The 20,100-nt window shown below is 40.4% G+C and overlaps 1 protein-coding gene across 2 annotated transcripts in view; it reads left to right on the forward strand.

Annotated features, from left to right (window-relative positions):
* Positions 1-11,725, forward strand: part of RUSC2 (RUN and SH3 domain containing 2) — a 1,272,067-nt gene extending 1,260,342 nt beyond the window's left edge. For both annotated transcript variants that reach the window (XM_044076729.1, XM_044076738.1), the window contains one exon: positions 9,738-11,725. In XM_044076729.1, the coding sequence (XP_043932664.1) occupies positions 9,738-9,918 (181 nt within the window). In that variant the 3' untranslated portion in view covers positions 9,919-11,725. The remainder of the gene's footprint in view (positions 1-9,737) is intronic.
* Positions 11,726-20,100: the final 8,375 nt, after the last annotated feature.

Below are 20,100 nucleotides of genomic sequence, written 5' to 3' on the forward strand. Positions count from 1 at the left end.
TTGTATAGGCCCCAGGGCCGATAGTCTAGTATCTACCTATGAACCTATGAAAAATACATATCTCTCAGATGTTTGCTCAGAACTGGAACTTCTAGTAATTACTTCTCTCCATAACAATAGATAGAAACTTGTAGCTCTAGACATGCTTTCTCCTTGCTGCATTAACTAACTTTTATAGCACATCATAAATCACTTAATTTCAACTTATTTTCTTGATGTTTTGTAAGTTAATCATGTTCCAGCAGGGTATGCTGTGTTTACATTTTTGAAGCTCAGTACATAACATACAGTTCTGTATAAATCATATCAGTATTCACAAATGACATAGAATTACTTACAAAATTCCAGATAGTTGGGCTGGCAGTGTCACACTAGTCATCACACACATATCAGTGTCGTACGTAATTAAAAAAGGGGTAATCAGATCTAATCTCTTTTTACAGATTATTACAATTCATCAGAGCAAAACATTGTGGCAGACAAGATGAATAGGACCAGGACAGATCCTCAGCGAAACATTAATTGAACCAGGGGATCTTTCAAGGATTGTCCATCTGTGGGGATAGTGTCAAACATACTTGACTGCCTCCAGCTATAGCAAACAGTTAAAGAAATGCTGATGTTGATCATATTGATCACTGCTGCAGTAGACTTAACTATATGAGTTATGTCCTGCCAAGGATATAACAGCCGGTCAACTTCCAAAGCTTCAGGGCACATTCCACACACCCAGACTGTTAGGCAGCTTGAGCTGAGCTGACTAAAAGACAAGTTTAGGTGCCAAGCCCTAAAGAGGTTTATTGCTGCTGAAGAGTGGGCTCCTTTGAGGCTTTCGAGGATCAGAGATTGGCTTTTGCTCTTCATTTTCTTGGCAAAGAACTTCCATTCAGTTATTTTTCTTTGTTATTGCTATTTTCGTCTTCAGGAAAGTTATTTTAAAGCTAGGAGTTTGTGTTTTAAGAAACTGTCACAAGACCATATTGTACTTTTAAACAAGAGCACTTTTTCCCCGTCAGTGTAAAAGTTGTTTGCAGTATTAAAAAAAAATATTTATTTTTATGTAGAAAATTTGTGTGTGTTCTACTTTTTCAGGCTAGCAAAGTGTGTTAAAGTAGTTTTTACTGTGTTTTATGTGAAACAAAGACTTTTAAAGACTTCAAATTTTTGCCAGCTTTTGGTACTTGTTTTCCTGAGACTGTAATGTTCTTTTTAAGAGCGCACCCCCTTCTTTGGAGAAGTTTTGCTTATTTTTCAGTTGAGGCTACCATAGTGTTTGAAAGTCCTTTTTACTGTGTTTTTCTGTCAAAAAAGTACTTTTTTGTGGACTGGTTGTTTTACTGGCAATTACTGCTTGACTTCCCTGGGAATGAGGCACCATTTTTGACTTGACCATGGAACAGACTACCAGTCCCATGGTCAGTTCTTCTTTCAACCACAGAAAGAAAAAGTTAAGCAAACAGCCTTTGCCATCACAGCAGACTAGCAATTTGCTTCAGCAGCATTGGGTGACTCACTGTGGCCATTTGTGGTACCACTCAGCATTTACCTCAGAACCCCCTGATGTAGCACCTACAGACACTATGGAATTGGGGGTTAGCCACATCCTCTGCAGATGTTGGGGTCCTCTCAGTTACTCCAGATAGGGGCTATTCAGCCAGTCCCTGTGTCAGAAAGGGGCTTCGGATTTTATTCTCGCCTGTTCCTAGTACCAAAGAAGGGGAACACGTGGAGACCAATTTTGGATTTATCTATCCTCAACACTTATCTGGACATTCCCAAGTTCAAGATGTTGACGTTGCAGCAACTGTTACCTCTGCTGGGCAAGGATCACTGGATGGTAACTTTGGATCTCAAGGAAGCTTACCTTCATGTGCCCATAAGGCTAAGTTGCAGAAAGTATCTGCGGTTTCGAACTGGAGATTTTCATTATCAGTTCTCTGCATTGCCCTTTGGCTTATCTACTGCGCCCAGAGTATTCACAAAGGTTCTGGCTCCAGTGATAGCTTACTTCAGGCTTCAAGGCATTCAAATTTATCCTTACTTGGACGACTGCCTGATTCTGGCTCAAGAAAAGGAACACCTTCTACAGCATCTGAAATATGTCATAGCAGTGCTAAGATGCCTAGGGTATTCTGTGAACGAAATAAAGTCCAGTCTAGTACCCTCTCAAGACATGTGCTTTCTGGGTGTGAGACTGAATACAGCAGCCCAGATGGCCTTTTAACCCCGGACAAACAAAAGAGTCTGTCACTTTACTTCCACCAACTATCTCATCAGTCCGTGCTGACTGCAAGGACAGTCCTTCAAGCATTAGGGTTCATGGCATCTTGTATTCTGGTGCTTCCCAATGCCAAACTGCATATGAGGAAGCTGCAATGGTATCTCAAAATGTATGGACACAGCACTGCCAAGATTTGGACACTGTCATTCAAATAATACCTTGCCTTCAAAAGGAATTCTTGTGGTGGGCTCAGGAATGTCACCTAAACAAGGGACTCTCTGTGACCCGGCCAGAGGCGAGTCAGGTTTTAACGACAGATGCCTCGGACACTGCTTGCGGCGCTCATTTAAATGGAAAGTGGATACAAGACAAGTGGCCTGCCAGACTACAGCATCTACATATCAACATGAAGGAGATGTTAGCAGTCCAGTTTGCATTGATGGCGTTCAAGGAGTTACTTCTTCCAGGGCAGGTGTTGATTCTGACAGACAACACAACTGTCATGTGGTACATCAACAAGCAAGGGGAACACATTCTTATCCTCTATGCAGGCAAGCAATGATTTTATGGGAAACTGCGTTAAGCCTGCAACTGACTCTTCAGGCAAGGTTTCTGCCAGGAGCACAGAACTCCTAGCAGATGTATTAAGCAGACAAATCATGGATCCCCACGAGTGGAAACTGGATCTTCATGTATTTCAGAAATTGACAGTGTCATGGGGAACTCCAGACATAGATCTGTTCGCTTCTCCACTAAACCACCAGCTGCCAAAGTATTGCACAAAGGGGTTTCATCACACAGCTTGGAAAGTGGATGCTCTGTCTTTCAGTTGGAAAAACTTCATGTCTATGCCTTTCCACCTCTACCTCTTCTTCCAAAGGTATTACTAAAGGTCAGACAGGACAGGCCAAGGATGATTTTGATAGCTCCAGATTGGCCTCGGCAACACTGGTACCCACTTCTAAGGAGTCTTGTAAAGAAGCCTCCATGGCCTTTACCTCTGATTCCTCATCTGTTATCTCAGAAGGACGGTCATCTGCTCAATGTCAAGCTTCAATCTCTTCATCTCACAGCTTGGCATATTCTGTGTTGAAGCATGGTAGGTCTCAGCTTCCTCAACAAGTTTTAAATGTGATTATGGAAGCTAGAAGGCCTAGTACTAGGAGAGTGTACGCAGAAAAATGGAAGAGATTTTTATTTTGGAGTACAGCAAAGAATTTGGAGATTTCAGAGCCTAATTTGACTGTGGCTCTTCAATATCTTACTGAATTATTGGAAAAAGGTTTGTCTTTCTCTTCCATAAAGATTCATGCTGCAGCAATTTCAGCTCACTATGATTGTGACCCACCTTTGTTTTCGCATCCTTTGTTCAAGCAGTTTCTTAGAGGGGCAAAGAATATAAGACCCCCACGTAGAGCTCCTACTCCTGCTTGGGATCTCAATTTTGTGTTGGAAAAACTTACTCTACAACCTTTTGAGCCTGCAGCTACTGCTGAATTGAAATATTTGTCATGGAAGACTGCTTTTCTGTTGGCTATTACTTCTGCAAGAAGGGTATCTGAGTTGCAGGCCCTTATGGCAGTAGAGCCCTTTTGATTTTCCATAAGGACAGGGTATCATTACGTACTAATCCTTCCTTTATGCCTAAGGTGGTTTCTAGTGTGGCTTTAAACCAAACTATTCATTTGCCTACGTTTTTGCAGATCCTCAAAATAAAGGGGAAAAGATTTTGCACACTTTAGATGTACACAGGCAATTGCGTTATTATTTGAGCAGGACTAAAGATTTTAGGCAGTCTCAGCAGTTACTTGTTTCTTTTGCTTTAAGTTCACAGGGCAAGCCTGTGTCAAAACAAACTATTTCTAGGTGGATTGGCTTTTGCATTGCATTTTGTTATTCCCATCATGGCAAAGAGGTTCCAGCTGGGATTAGGCCTCATTCCACTAGGGCTACTGCCACTTCAACAGCATTTCTAAGGGGTGGCAACTAAGGATATTCTGGAAGCAGCTACTTGGAGTTCAGTGCATACTTTCTCTAGGCATTATCACCTGCCTATATACTCTAAGACTAGAGCTGGTTTTGCCACAGCTGTTTTACAAGGCATGTTGTCAGCTCCTGCTACTTTATAATTTGCCAGCCTCCCTTACCTCTGCTTTGGGATTCTACCCAATTGTCAGGACTGCAGCAAGGGAAGACGAAGAACATAGTACAGTTTTGTACCTACCATAAATGTAGATGTTCGAGGATTCCCTTGCTGCAGTCCAATTTACCCTCCCTCCTTCCCCTCTGTGTTTCAGGGTGGTTGTGTAGGTGAGTTTACATGCTTATGTTTTTTGTATATATTACTGTATATATTGTACATGTTTTTTGGTGCAGGTTGTTTTTGGGACTTGTCTTTTTGGGTCTTCTGACATCTGGGGCAAGAAAAGACTGAGGAAATGGCGTCGGTCATGCGCATTAGTACCCTGACGTACTGACGTCAGTCTAAGGCGCCATGACCGACGTCAGCCTTATACTCTGGTATTCGGGCCGACTGGGACGCGGACTATACCCAATTGTCAGGACTGCAGCAAGGGAATCCTCGAACATCTACATTTATGGTAGGTACAAAACTGTACTTTATGTCCTGCCAAGGATATAACAGCCGGTCAACTTCCAAAGCTTCAGGGCACATTCCACACACCCAGACTGTTAGGCAGCTTGAGCTGAGCTGACTAAAAGACAAGTTTAGGTGCCAAGCCCTAAAGAGGTTTATTGCTGCTGAAGAGTGGGCTCCTTTGAGGCTTTCGAGGATCAGAGATTGGCTTTTGCTCTTCATTTTCTTGGCAAAGAACTTCCATTCAGTTATTTTTCTTTGTTATTGCTATTTTCGTCTTCAGGAAAGTTATTTTAAAGCTAGGAGTTTGTGTTTTAAGAAACTGTCACAAGACCATATTGTACTTTTAAACAAGAGCACTTTTTCCCCGTCAGTGTAAAAGTTGTTTGCAGTATTAAAAAAAAATATTTATTTTTATGTAGAAAATTTGTGTGTGTTCTACTTTTTCAGGCTAGCAAAGTGTGTTAAAGTAGTTTTTACTGTGTTTTATGTGAAACAAAGACTTTTAAAGACTTCAAATTTTTGCCAGCTTTTGGTACTTGTTTTCCTGAGACTGTAATGTTCTTTTTAAGAGCGCACCCCCTTCTTTGGAGAAGTTTTGCTTATTTTTCAGTTGAGGCTACCATAGTGTTTGAAAGTCCTTTTACTGTGTTTTTCTGTCAAAAAAGTACTTTTTTGTGGACTGGTTGTTTTACTGGCAATTACTGCTTGACTTCCCTGGGAATGAGGCACCATTTTTGACTTGACCATGGAACAGACTACCAGTCCCATGGTCAGTTCTTCTTTCAACCACAGAAAGAAAAAGTTAAGCAAACAGCCTTTGCCATCACAGCAGACTAGCAATTTGCTTCAGCAGCATTGGGTGACTCACTGTGGCCATTTGTGGTACCACTCAGCATTTACCTCAGAACCCCCTGATGTAGCACCTACAGACACTATGGAATTGGGGGTTAGCCACATCCTCTGCAGATGTTGGGGTCCTCTCAGTGGGCAAGGGAGAGGCACTTTTATTGGTCTTGGGAGAGGGAACAAGGAAGGCTTCCCTGTTTTGTCAGAATTTTGTGCTCATCCCTGAGGAAGCTGCTGCTGTTTGTAACACTGTTTGCCCCATTTTCTCTGTACAAATAGAAAACTAAACTTGTATCTACTCCCCCTCAAATTTCCTTAGACAGCAGTAGTTTACAGGGTCTGGCTCAGAGTTTTCTTCAGGATTTCAGTCCTTATTTATTGATTACTGGTAAAAGAAAGAAGGATACCTCTTTTCCTGAAGAGATTCAAGATTTGTTATCTAGACAGGAAGTTGAAGGGACAGATACAGGTTTTCTCTTCAGTTTTCTGATTCAGACTCAGAGGAGAGCTCAGTTTCTGATTCTCTCTTTGGGATTCCTATTTGAGACTCTAAAATGTTTCAGTGATGACAGTAGGAATACACTGAGGTTTCTCAGTCCATCAGAAAATGTTATGAGATTAACTGTTACAGAAGGAATTTCCTGAAACTTACCAGTTCCTCCAGTTCTGTCAGCTGAAGATGATACGTGTGTCTCCGCCTGTACTTCTCCTGATAGCAAGCCTGCTGGCCCTAAAAAGGCAGATAGAATGCATAAAGTTCCTCTGACTTTTTCATTTGTATACACTGTTCCCAAACCTGACCCAGTAGCTATAGCTTTAGTTAATTCTACTGCTGCTAAAGAAGTAGATAGCTCATATCCTACTCTTTCTGGTAAGGATGGAAAGATTACTAATGGCTATAGGAAAATAATGTATGCTTCTGCATCTTTGAATGGTAGTGTTTATTCTGACTAATTGTGAAAGTTTGAGGAATGTTTGGTGTGCAGTTTCTTCGTGTAAGGAAAAATCTGCTTTAATTTTTTTAATTTCTTGTATTGTACTAGTCATTGTTCTCTGTTTACAGTGCTTGTATGACTTAGTTAATAATTCTTCCAGGGAAATAGGCTCTTGTATGGTTTTGAAGAGGTTTGCCTGGCAGCATTTTTAGAACTTCCCCCAGATGACGTGAGTAATGAGATTTTATTTTCTCTTTTGGATAGAAATTCACATTTTGGTTCCTTTACTACAGAGGTGATCAAAAAGTGTGAGGAAAGAGGCAAGTTAAAACAGGGAATCTGTAAGATTTTTTTCCGCCCTTTTTCAAAATGTCTAAGGGTTTCTCTCAATCCTCATCTAATTTTGGCATAATGGCAAGGGTGTTCCAAAAAGAATTCAGGAACCCCCAAACCCAAGTACAGCCCAACTAGTCACTTTGATTATTTGAGGGACTTGTTCCCTCCTCCAGCCCTTGCAGTCCCTTTTTCATTCCAGAAAGTCTGAATTTCCACTTCTGTCTTTGGCAAAATATAGTTTCAGGCGAATGGGTTATGAAGATTATTCATCAAGTTTGTAGATGGCTTTGAGAGAATCTTCCTCCTTGCCAGGGGGTTATTCCTCATCCTTCAGGAAGTTTTTAGTGCCAAAGAAAGATGTTTGAAGAAGACTAGTCCTGGATCTTTCATCTTAAAGCTGAGTGCAATAGTGCCCGGACTCTAAATTATATCACTTTACACTCTGTTACCTCTTCTTCCCCATTCAAGTTTCCTAGTAACACTATGTTTAAAAGATGCTCATCATCACATTCTTTTCATCCAGACTTCAGGTATTTCTTAATCATGTGTCTGGATCACTTATCCGTTCTCTGCTGTACCCTTTGGCCTATCGACTTCACCAAGAGTGTTTGCAGAGTGTTAACTCCAGTTATAGCTTGTTGCAGGCTAGAAGGTATCCATTTTCTTTTTTTTTTAGTTGGATGTTGCAGGCTAGAGGGTATCCATTTTCTTTTTTCTTTAGTTGAATGGGTTTCTTATCTTTGCACAGTCTTTTTCAAAGTGTTAGGAATCTGTAACTTGGGTGAGAGATCGCTTTCACAAAGCTGGGATTCCAAGAGAACATTCAAAAGTCCATTTTGACTCCTTCTCACAATTGTGTTTCTAGACTGTCAGGTGGACACTTCAGTTGAAAAGCTTTTTTTCCACAGAAAAAAATAGATCTACATTCAGATCTATTAGTAAGGGTTTCCACTTAGACTTCGGCACTGTAAGGGAATACCTCAAGATTTTGGGTCTTCTTGCATCTATGTTTTCCATGAAAATCCTAGCAAGATCCACATGAGAAAGATACAGTGGTATCTGAAGTCTCTTTGGTCCCAGCATCAACATCCTTTGTCCTTTTAAATCCTAGTGCTGGGGTTTGTCAGGAGAAATATTACTTGGTGAAGACAGCAAATATCCCTAAATTTGGGTCTCCCATTACCCCTCCCTTTTCCAAAGCCGCCAGTCTTCTCAAATGCCTTGGACTTTGTTTGGGGAGCAGTTTCAGAAGGGGTAGTAGTGCAAGGTGTGTGGGACACCTAGGACAATCACAAGTGCATACATATAAAAGAGATGCTTGCCCTGATTTAGGCACTTAATTTATATGAATCATCTTGGTCCCCAAGACCTCTACAAGGTGTTTCAGACAATACCACAGTCAAGTGGTACATCTACAAGCAGGGGGAACTAGATCATACCACTTTGAGACTAGGCATGTTAACTTGGGATGTAGCTTCATCAGGTAGTCTCACTTTACAGGCATTTTTCATTCCATCAGAGCAATATTGTCTGCAGACAAGCTGAGCAGGACCAGGGCAGACCCACATGGATACATACATGATCTGAAGGTCTTCCAAGATTTGATCCATCTCTGGGGAATTCCTCTACTAGACCTATTTGTCTCTTGTATAAATAATCAGCTGGAAAGATTGTGCTCCAGGTCTCCATTCAAGAAAGCCTGGAAGACAGATGTCTTCCTTTGATAGGAATGTTCCTTTATGTTTTTCCACCCTTTTCACTGATATCCAGGGTACTTCTGAAGTTCCAGAACAAATACCCAAGATCATTGTGGTGATCCCATTCTGGCCCAGGCAACAGTGGTTCTCCCTTCTTTTGGAAATTGCCAGGGATAATTACCACATGCTTCCTCAGAGAATGGATCAACTTGCATAAGATCAAGGGTGTTTGATACATCCAGACCCCAATCAACTTTGGCTGACTGCCTGGATGGTAGAATCTTAACTTCCTTTAGGCACCTGTTTACTGAAGACGTGAAGCAGGTCAAACTAGAGGCAAAAAGTCTGTTACTAGAAAATCATATATTATCAAATAGAAAAGGGTTTCTAGTTGGTGCCAACAAAAACATAACCAGCACCCATTCTGAGCTAGTTCTCTGGTTTTACAATATTTATGTGAGGGGCTTTTCTACGGCCCTTTTCTTTTACCTCCACCAAGGGTCATTTATTGGCCTTTTCAGCATGTCTACCCCTGAATCTTCCTCTTTCAAGGCTTTCTCACGTCGAAAGAAAACCAATGGCTTCTTCTTGGGATCTTAATTTTGTGTTAGAGAAACAAATACTTGCTCCATTTGAACCAGATAATCTAGTTGACGAGGTTCTTATCCTGAAAAACAGTTTTTTTAACATATTACACACATAGCAGATCACCAAAATAGTTATCAACATAAATGCTAATTGTTGCTGATATTTTTGTTTCTAAAGACAAAGCTTGAAAATCAGTCTTTAAGGTAATATATACTTCAAACCTATATCCTCTTGCACTGCAGTGAGATCTATGGTAATTTTTTGTGTTCTGGTTTTATAATTTTAGTTTATAAAATTGTCTGGTCTGTGAAAAAGCATTTCAGAAACTAAGTGATGGTATTAAAGAAAAGCAAATGATATGACTTATTCAACAAAAATGAAAACTTCTGTAATTTTATATTTTCCACATACAAATACAAAACTCAGTATGTAAACTTATGTCAGTGGGGAGGAGTAGTAGTAGTAGTGCTGTGTTTCATTGTCAGTCCTAACATTTCACTTTTCTTTCTGACCAGGGATGTTAAGGCATTGTGCCATCACATTGCAACAGAGAAGGGACAACTGAGTTTTAAGAAGGGAGACAGTCTACGCGTCTTGGCAAAAGTGGATGCCAACTGGCTCTACTGTAGTTCTGGGACTGAGGCTGGACTTGTACCACTGACATATGTGACACACACAGAAGATGAAAACTGCTGACCTACAAATATAACGAAACCATGTACATATATGTGGAGAAAGGTCTGAAAACTCACATCAAGAAAGCAGCAGTTCACAATGGAATTCTGTAATGCCAATTTCTTACATTTAGTTTTTAAGTAAAGGGAATCAGAATAGTGTCCCATGGTTGCTTTCATACTGGGATGCAAGACAGCCACCTCATGCAGAGTTTCAGTGCTTAGCAGTGAGACAAAATGGCACTATGCCTTTCCTGAGAGCTGTGCATGCCATCTGCACAAAGGCTTGTCATTCAGCTTCCTATATTTGGGTCTTTAACCTGACTATGGGACATGTATGTAGCAGAAATCATAATACAGTATATATGTTGCACTTTTTAATAATTATTTATTATTTATTGATAATTGTATATTATATTTAAAAGTTAAAGTAAGCTGCATGATTCTGTGCAGTGCACTATAGGGCGTGAAAGAAGTGTGTGTCTGTGTCTGATCTGCATTGACCGCATTCAAAATTCTGTCTGGTTTGGTAGTGTAGTGTAGAGTCTTGTGGAAGGGCATGCCATGTCTGGCTGCCATACTAGCAAAACTGAAATCAGGACATTAAATGGTATTTTTTTTATTTGTTTAGAGCTCAGCCCTAATGTCTGTTGTAAGACTGTTGAAGTACTGCCTCTCTCAGCCCTTTTAGGCAGTACTGCTGTTTTCTTTTTTTGTGACAGATTCTTAATAATGAGTGCCATACATTGGAAGCAAGTGTACACCAGAAGGAAGATAGCTGCTTCTCATTTGTTGAGCCCCTTGAAAAATGCCCTGTAGTGACAAGTTTGGCATCTAAATTCAGACTGATTGGTTTGTAATGGAGTTATTTTTCAAAATGTCTTTAGATTGTCGGATAAATAAATAACTAGTCACAGAGTAACAGGGAAATGTAAGAGAGTATATTTAAATACTGCAGAAAGTGATGCAATCAAAGTTTTATGATTTTTGTTTTCATTATAACCAACATGGATGCCCCTTTAGAACTGCTTATTCTGAGAACTATATTCTGAAATGAATGTTGTGCTCCTCTAATGTTTAGTGGGCAGCTGTTTCATTTTAACTGTCCTCAGTTGTCTTCAAATGGGAGCACTGATTTCAGTCCTAATAGTTTGATAACAGATACAGTAACCTGCCATTTTGTACTAAGCATCACATTTTTCTTATGTTTACACCTGATTCATAGTAACATATTGCTGTTATTTATTCCTGAATGTTTACAAAATAAAGTATTTTGCCAATTATATTGCTTACTTCAGTTTCCCTTATAGCCCATCTGTTTGTATTTTGTCCATTTTGTGGTATTTTTTTAGGTTTTCAAAAACCATTTGGCTAAAGGAATTACACAGTTGTCTGGTATATGCAATCACACCAGTTTTGCAGTGCCAGAGATATTTTCTGAAACAGTTTTTTCAGCACTAATAACTTCTTTCACATCCTTACTGCAAATGACAGGCAGTAAACATGAGGACAGTATTTGTGCCTTGGACGGGTTTTGTTGGGTGGCTGGACTGCCTAGACCTGCACAGTCAAATCCTGAACTAATGTTAAACTGAAACTAATTTGGCTTTAATGTTTTTCCAGTCTGCTTTATAATTCTGCTTGTTGTTTGAGGCTGGCAAACAGACTGAGGGATTTATATAGTATTATAATGTTTACCACCTGCCTGTACATATGCCATTTGTGAATTTAAACCCAATTTATTTTTATTTTATCCACCATGTATTATGTGTATCACATTTATTGATTTGTTATGCATATTTGATTAATTAAAGAGGTGCTACATCGAACAGTTTGGAGTATTTATTTTTAAGTATGTTTTGCTTAACAGACAAAATCTGATATTTATTTAACTTTTTAAGGCCACGTATTAGTAAATGAAACAGGAATCACAGATAAATAAACTTGTTATAATTATAGGTGATGTAGTTTGCATAGTAGTAAATCATTTTTGTGAAGTTTGGGGCAGATTATACATGTCGCAAATTGATTTTGTAAGAATGATATTAAAACAACAATAGTCAGTAGAATAAAATGCATTTAGTTAACAGTAATTTTATCTGCTGTTTTGTGGCTGTTTAGATGCCCACTTTTACACAAAGCAGTGTGTTCCATTAATTCATATCTTGCAAACTATGCAAGAAAATGTAAAATGAATTAACCAAACTCCTGATATATGTTTCTTTTTTACATTAGAATGTTTCAGTATGTGGGGCACATAGCCGCTGAGCCTTGAGACAGTTATTTGCAGTGATCAAGGAAACTAGAAATAATGAGAGAATGGAATCACCACTGCGAATGTTTAACCTCAATGCTATGTTTCAGATAACTTTCAGAATTCTCACTTAATTTAGTTTCCATCTAGCAGTAAAAATGGCTGAACGGTAGTGTTCCAGATTGCTTTTCTGTTCAGGAAGGCATTGGTTTTCAGGAAAAGAACTAACAAAGAATGGTTCGTTCAAAGTTTGAAAAATCAGTAGTGGATAATGAGGGGAAGCTTGTTGTTTGTCTTTCGGCTTTTCCCGATTAGGGGTCACCACAGCGGAACTCTGGTCCTCTAATGATTGGCAGTTGGGTGTTATGGTGTCGAGTTGCCAGCCCAACGCCCAACCTTCAACGAAGGCACGCCCATTCGACGCATGTCTTTCGAATGCCCACTCGGCCGCGGGGAGGACATGCAGACTCCACACAGAAGGCACTCCCAACCCAAGCCGAGAATCAAACGGGAGAACCTGTTGCTGTGAGGCAACAATGCTACCGCTGCACCACCATGGAAGTTTGGATAATGAGGGGAAGCTACTCAGATATAATGCAAATAAATGATGTGTTGTCCGATCTCACCTTCATTCATACTGGGATGGGTTTGGATCCAATCCCAACATGCCCTAGGAATGTCCCCCAGATCTCGTTTGCTAGTAAACAAGGTCGGGTGCTCGTTCTGCTACCTGTGGCTAAGTCTAATCTTATTTACCTCTCACTGTTTAAATTCTTCCTTTGTTATACTAGCGTTAAATAGTTATTATGCTAAATAGTATACTCCGCCTCTTTTGTCTTTTAATGCTAGTTGGCCGTCGTCTTTCGTTGGGCCTTATTCTCCCTCTCCCAGCTTTCTGTAAGTTTCTATAGCCTGTTTAAGTTAGAGGCCTCTTTCTCTTATACCTCAATACTTAAAATCCTGTTGTTTCTGACAGACAGTTGATTTAAATTAAAGAACTGTCTCTCCTTTAGCCCATTTTAGTTAGGTTCATAGGTTCATACTAGGCTATCTGCCCTAGGGCATTTATAAGCCTAGCCAGAGTGTGTTTGGCTTTCGCCACCCATTTTAAATTAATTTTGCTATGCCCTTTTTCGAGGTTAGTATACTGTGCCTCTGTCTAACAATGACACAGAAGTAATACCCGGGGTAAACCTACGATCTCCCATCCAGTCATCAAGATTCCTCTTGAAGAGAGTCAGTGAGGGACTCTGCCTAACCTGGACTGGCATTTTATTCCAGAGTGAAGGGAGCCTCTGGGTTATGAATCTGTCCCTCCAGCATGTCCTATTTATTTCAGTGCTGAGGTTCAAGTCTCTCGAGTGCATAGCTCGATGGGATTTGGATTTTCTGAGGTGCAGCATGTCCATTAATTCCGGGTTGGACATGGCTTTATATGTCAGGCACAGATAGAGTGATTTCTCCCTTCCCTTTCCCTACTGTCCTTTGAGCATAGTCAGTTTAAATTAGAGGACTGTGCCTCCCTTTAAAAACAATATTTTTTGTTGTTAGTATTTGTTGTTTAAAATATATATATATAGTTTTTTTTTTTATATCTATATATATATATATATATATATATATATATATATATATACACATATACATTGTCTTTTCCTTCAAAATGTCTTCCAAGGATTCAAAACTATCTGGTTTAAAGAAATGCGAGGAATGTGGACAAAAAATGTCATTGACTGACAGACACTCTATTTGTGTCTATTGTCGGGGAGCTTTCCATCTCCAGGAGTTTTTCTCTATTTACCAGTCTTTTAACCATAGATCTCTCCTGGAGAGGAAAAATAAGCTTATTTTGAGAGGACTGTTAAATACTCCCTTGTCAGAGGTTATTCAAGAAGGTCCGGGTTCTTCTAAATTACAAAAGTCTTCTTCCTCAAAATCTGACAAAGCAGAGAAGAGATCTTCTTCTTCTAGTGCTCCATTTTCCTCTACCTACTAGACCATTCCCCAAAGGTCAGAAAGGAAGTGGAAAGATGTGGTTTCAAAAATCTCAAAGAGCATTCCAGGACACACATGCAGGGTGAGAAGGGGAAAAAGTAATGGAAGATGCCGACCACGTGGCAGAGGAGGGTTTGCAGAATCTAGGTGACAGAAAATCCTTCTTTGGTAAGACCTTTCAGTGCTCCTGAAAGGAGGCCCATCTGTCCATCTCTGGTGGCAGTCAGTGGCCGCTTATCTTTGTACCCAGAAGCCTGGCAACAAATAAACGACGAATGGGTACAAAGCATCATATCCAGAGGTTACTCTAACCCCTTTTCCTTCCCCGTCCCAAACATAAAAAAGATCCCAGACATTCCACCCAGTCAAAGGGAAAAGCAACATTAGAAATTCAACAGTTGCTAGACAAGAGTCATCCAAACAGTTCCTGCAGACCACGTAGTATCTGTAAACTTACTCAAGATTCTTTTTAGTTCCAAAGAAAACGGGACTGGAGACCAATTCTGGATCTCAGCAAGCTAAACAAATCAGTAAGAATGCCCAAGTTCCGGATGGTAACATGGCAGTCAGTACTCCCTTTTGTGGGACAAGACAATTGGATGTGCTCAGTAGGCCTCCAGGATAAGTACTACCACATAAAAATGGACAGGCGATCCAGGAGATACCTGTGCTTTTGGCTGGGAGCCAGACATTATCAGTTTCGAGCTCTGCTCTTTGGTCTCACTACAGCCCCCAGAGTGTTCAGCAAATGCATGGTAGAAGTCACGGCTCACCTAAGGTGCCTAGGATTCCGGGTGTTACTATACTTGATTGGCTCCTAACTGCCACCACCACCAAGCATCTACTAATAAAAGCAAGAGACACCACCTTACAGCTCTGTTCTCAACTAGGAATTAGAATAAACTATAAGAAATCTGCCTTGTGGCCTACTCAGCATGGCATATTTATAGGGGCAGAACTGGATTAAAAAAACATGATGGCCAGACTTCCTCCAGAAAGAGTTCAAGTCCTTCGATAGCAGGTGCTAAGTCTTCTTTCAAAGAAAAACGTGCAAGCAAGAATAGTCTTAAAGGTTTTGGGGACCATGGCAGCAGCAGCAATAACTCTAATCGCCTTAGCAAGCCTACATATGAGAATTTTACAGTGGCTACTTTCCATTCAGTGGTTGATGCATGAATTGTGAATGTCACACAAAATAATGATAACAGAAACTTGCAAAAAAGACCTTTGTTGGTGGCTTTTCTCTACCCATGTGACACTAGGCCAACCATTTGCACTTCCCCAGCCACTGGCCACAGTGACCACGGACACCTCTCAGATTGGGTGGGGGAGCATTATATGGGAAAGACAGTCCAAGGTACTTGGCAGTATCACGAGGCCCATTTGCACATCAGTGTCCTAGAAATGAGAGAGGTGCTTCTAGCATTGCAAGCATTCCAAGACACTCTACTGCTGGGAACTATAGCAATACAGACAGACAGCATGTCTCTTTTGGCTCTATGATTCTGAAGAATATTCTCCCTTGAGTCACGCAAGAAAAATGGTGCTAGGGATGCTGTCCCATCCTAGTAAGAATGAAGGCGAGATCAGACAACAACACATAAAGAAGTTATGTACTCACCATAATGTTCCATGTGTGTTGTCCATCTCCACCTTCATTCTTACATCCCACCCTCCTTTCCACCAGACAGTTTTTACTCCTGGAAGATCGAGTTGCTACAATGGGACGTCATTGTTCTCTGACCTTGTTGACTGCACTCTGAGATATTGTAAAAGTAATTGCTTCTTAATATTATGACTGCGAACAAGATCTGGGAGATGATCCTAGGACATGCTGGGATAGGGGTTTTAACCATGAGCTAGTGGAAGACCTCGACTTTGCATATAAGACCAAGTCTGATCTGAGGATCGGATCCGAACCCATTCTAATAAGAATGAAGGCGGAGATGGGTGACACACATGGAATTGTGGTGAGTACATAACTTTTTTTTTCTCCACAGAGTTTATATTTATTTATATATGTGTATCCATATTCATAAAGGATACTCACACCTCCAGGTTGGTGGCAACGCACGAAGCTTCGGAAACCATTCAGGTGCAACTAACCATAGGCAAAACTGCTCTACAAATTGTAGCATGCTACAGGCCACCCTCTCAAACTCAGGAACACCACACAGCCTTCCTGAAGACACTGGAGGGTATAAATGTATCTCCAAACACCATCATATTGGGTGACTTCAACTACCCGAATATAGACTGGGAACATTACTCAAGCCCTAACTTTCTAGCCCAACGGTTCCTGGAGTTCATAAATTCAAATGCCATGGAACAGCTAGTCACTGTTCCCACGAGAGGAGAAAATATACTAGATCTCATTGTCACAAACATGGGGACAAAATGCTCCACACCGAAGTATATCCCTCATTGGTGAGATCTGATCATAAACTAATCTCACTGGAAATCCACATCCGCCCCACCCCAAGCAAAAAGACCATAGTGAAGAACTTCTCTAAAGCAAACTTCACACTACTCAAGACTGGTGTGGTATCCTTCAAGGCCCCTGAGCCAGAGGAAACCACAACCCAAGCTGCGGAAGCCCTTACAAATGCCTTCTATGAACACCTCCAGGACTGCATGGATCAGGCAATCCCAAATAAAACCAAGACTCTTTCCACAAAGGGCAAACGTCCAGTCTGGTGGACCCCAGCCATTAACAAACTTTACAATAAGAGGAGAAAGCTATTACATGATAGAACAAAATCCATAAAAGGGAAGTCACCCCTGATCATTATTAGTAAAAAAATACGAGCACTCATAAAATCAACTAAGGCCAATTTTGAGAGAAAAATTGCCATGGATTCAAAGGACAATCATAAGGCCTTTTTCAGCTATGTTAGGAACCTGGGTGGAAACTCCCAGATATGCTCAGAATTAGTCCAAAATGATACAAAATCACTGAACCCACAGACATTGCCAACATACTGGCAGAGTGGTTCAGTGCAAACTCCACCCCCCCCTCGCCCCCTAAAGGCGAGATAACTCTCCCAGCCGAGTGTAGCCTCCCGGACATCTCAAATGCGCAGGTGAAAGCTGCTCTCTCTAAAGCTAAAAACACAGCATCAATGGGACCGGATGGTGTCCCCGGCTGTGTGCTACACGAGCTAAATGAGGAATTAAACCCGCACATAAGGCAGCTGTTTAATCTCAGCCGCACCACAGGATACGTGCCCAAGGAGTGGCGACGGCAACTGTGGTCCCACTCCACAAAGGCGGTGCCTCACGGACCCTGGTAATTACCGCCCCATAAGCTTAACAAGTCTAGTCTGCAAAGCTATGGAGAGGATCATAATGGAGCTCATAAACAAAGATATAGGGACTTGCAGACATTGGACCCGACCCAGTTTGGCTTTGTCAAGGGAAGATCATGCCTTTTGAACTTGGTTGACTTCTTCAAACAGTCACCAAGGCCATTGATGAGGAAAGGCAGTCCATACAGCCTACCTTGACCTTGCAAGGCTTTCGACACAATACCCCACTCGGTATTGTAGAAAAACTTACCAGCTTAAATGTAAACCCATATGTCACAAGATGGGTTGCAAACTGGCTTAAGGACAGAACCCACAGGGTTAGAGTTGCTGGCGCTGTGTCAGACTCCAAGCCGGTCACAAGTGGTGTCCCACAGGGCTCGGTCCTTGGCCCCTATTGTTTGGCATCTACTTCTCAGAAGTACAGGCCAACATGGGAGGACTTTGGCTGACAAAGTTTGCAGACGACTGCAAACTGGGCGCCATAGTGGAAAGTGCATCGGACACGGATATCCTTCAGAAGGAACTCACGGAAACAGATAGCTGGTGCCAGAGCCATGGCCTGAAGTTAAACGCCAAAAAATGTATAGTCATACCCTTCGGGAAAAACAAGGTAACCCCAAGCTACCATATAGGTGGCAATCCACTAAGCACAGAAGAGGTTATCAGGGACCTGGGGACCCAGGTTGACAGTGGCCTTTCTTTGACACTCACATTGCTAAAGTGGTTAGAAAGACCTTCTACATTGCCCACCTGATCATGAAGGGATTCACATCCAGATCTAGTGAGGTCATTGTTCCCCTGTACTCTTCACTTATCAGACCAATGATCGAGTACAATGCCCCATTCGGGATGTATCTCACCCGACATCTGCAGCAATTGGAGAGACCCCAAAAGTTCCTCACCAAAAGGATAAAGGGACTCCAAAATCTGTCATATGCTGCCAGATTGAAGAAACTCCAGCTCTATTCAGTCGCATACCGCCTGCTCAGAGGTGACATGTGCCTGACATACAAGGCCATGTCCAACCCGGAATTAATGGACATGCTCCACCTCAAAAAATCCAAATCCACCAAAACCACTAGAGCAAGCGACTTAAACCTTAGCACGGATATAAATAGGATGTGCTGGAGGGATAGATTTATCACTCAGAGACTCCCTATGCTGTGGAATAAAATCCCGGTCCATGTGAGGCAGAGCACCTCGCTGACTCTGTTCAAGAGAAATCTAGACCTGTGGATGGGAGATCGTAGGTTTACCCCAGGAATCAACTCTGTGTCACTGCTGGACAGAGGCACAACAAACTAATGGGCACAGTATTTTTTCATATAAGGGGTGGCGTAAGCCACAATAATTTGGGCTAGGCTTATAAATGCCTTAGGGCAGATAGCCTAGTATAAACCTATGAACCTATGAACCTATATATATATCTACTTCATATGTTCAACACTTCAAAATGCCGAATTTCATATGGCCGAGACCATATGATCGACATTTGAAATGTCGAACATATAAAATAGAAAAGTAAAAAACAAAAAACAATTACCTAAACACTATTAGCAGGGGGGCAAGCCCCCCTGCACCGCCCGTATATGTATATATATATATATATATATATATATATATATATATATATATATATATATATATATATATATATACACACACACATACACATATATATATATATATATATATATATATATATATATATATATATATATATACATATATATACAAACACACACACACACACACACACACACACACACACACATATATATATAATATATATATATATATATATATATATATATATATCTATATAGATCTACTTCAGTTGATCGAATGCTTACAAGTTCGAACCTCATATGGCCAAGGCCATATGTTCAAACTTGTAAAAGTTCGAACACTGAAGTAGAAACACAAAAAACAATAAAACACAAAACTAAACATCTAATGTATATTGGGCACTGAATGATGGGCCTGAGCCAATGAAAAGCTACAGGAAGTTCTTATTATTGGTCATGGACATTAATAATCTGGCCAATGTCTTTTTTAATCGGTTCTATTACTCATTTAAATATTATAAGTGATTGGTCGGAACATTTTTATAATAGTTTAGCTGTCTGCGAATGGTTAGATCTGATGAAGGATTATTACCTGAAAGCGCTCATTCAGTTTGAATTTTGTTTTGACTTATTTGGAAAGATTTATTTTTGGCAATAAATATGAAGTTTATGCTTTATACCATGGTGACCACACTGCTTTCTTACTACTCATTTGTTCTCATTGTACTACGATGTGGTTCTTTGGTGGTTGCTCCATATTTTCTTGGACTTTATATGTATGTGTATGTGGAGATGTATATATGTATATATATATATATATATATATATATATATATATATATATATATATGTGTATATATATATATATATATATATATATATATATATATATATTTATTTATACTGTATATATGTGGGAGCGCTACAGAATCCTGAAAGCCCAAAATCCTGAAGACCAAAATCCTGAGACCAAAATCCTGAAAACTCAAAATCCTGAAAACACACAGGATACTTATTCCAGCACAAGTACATACAGAAAGAAATAAAACACAAACTATATTACTGTTCTACAAGCAAGT

The sequence above is a fragment of the Protopterus annectens genome, chromosome 1.part1, assembly GCF_019279795.1.
Source record: "Protopterus annectens isolate FY-2018-M chromosome 1.part1, PAN1.0, whole genome shotgun sequence".
NCBI lineage: Eukaryota > Metazoa > Chordata > Ceratodontiformes > Protopteridae > Protopterus > Protopterus annectens.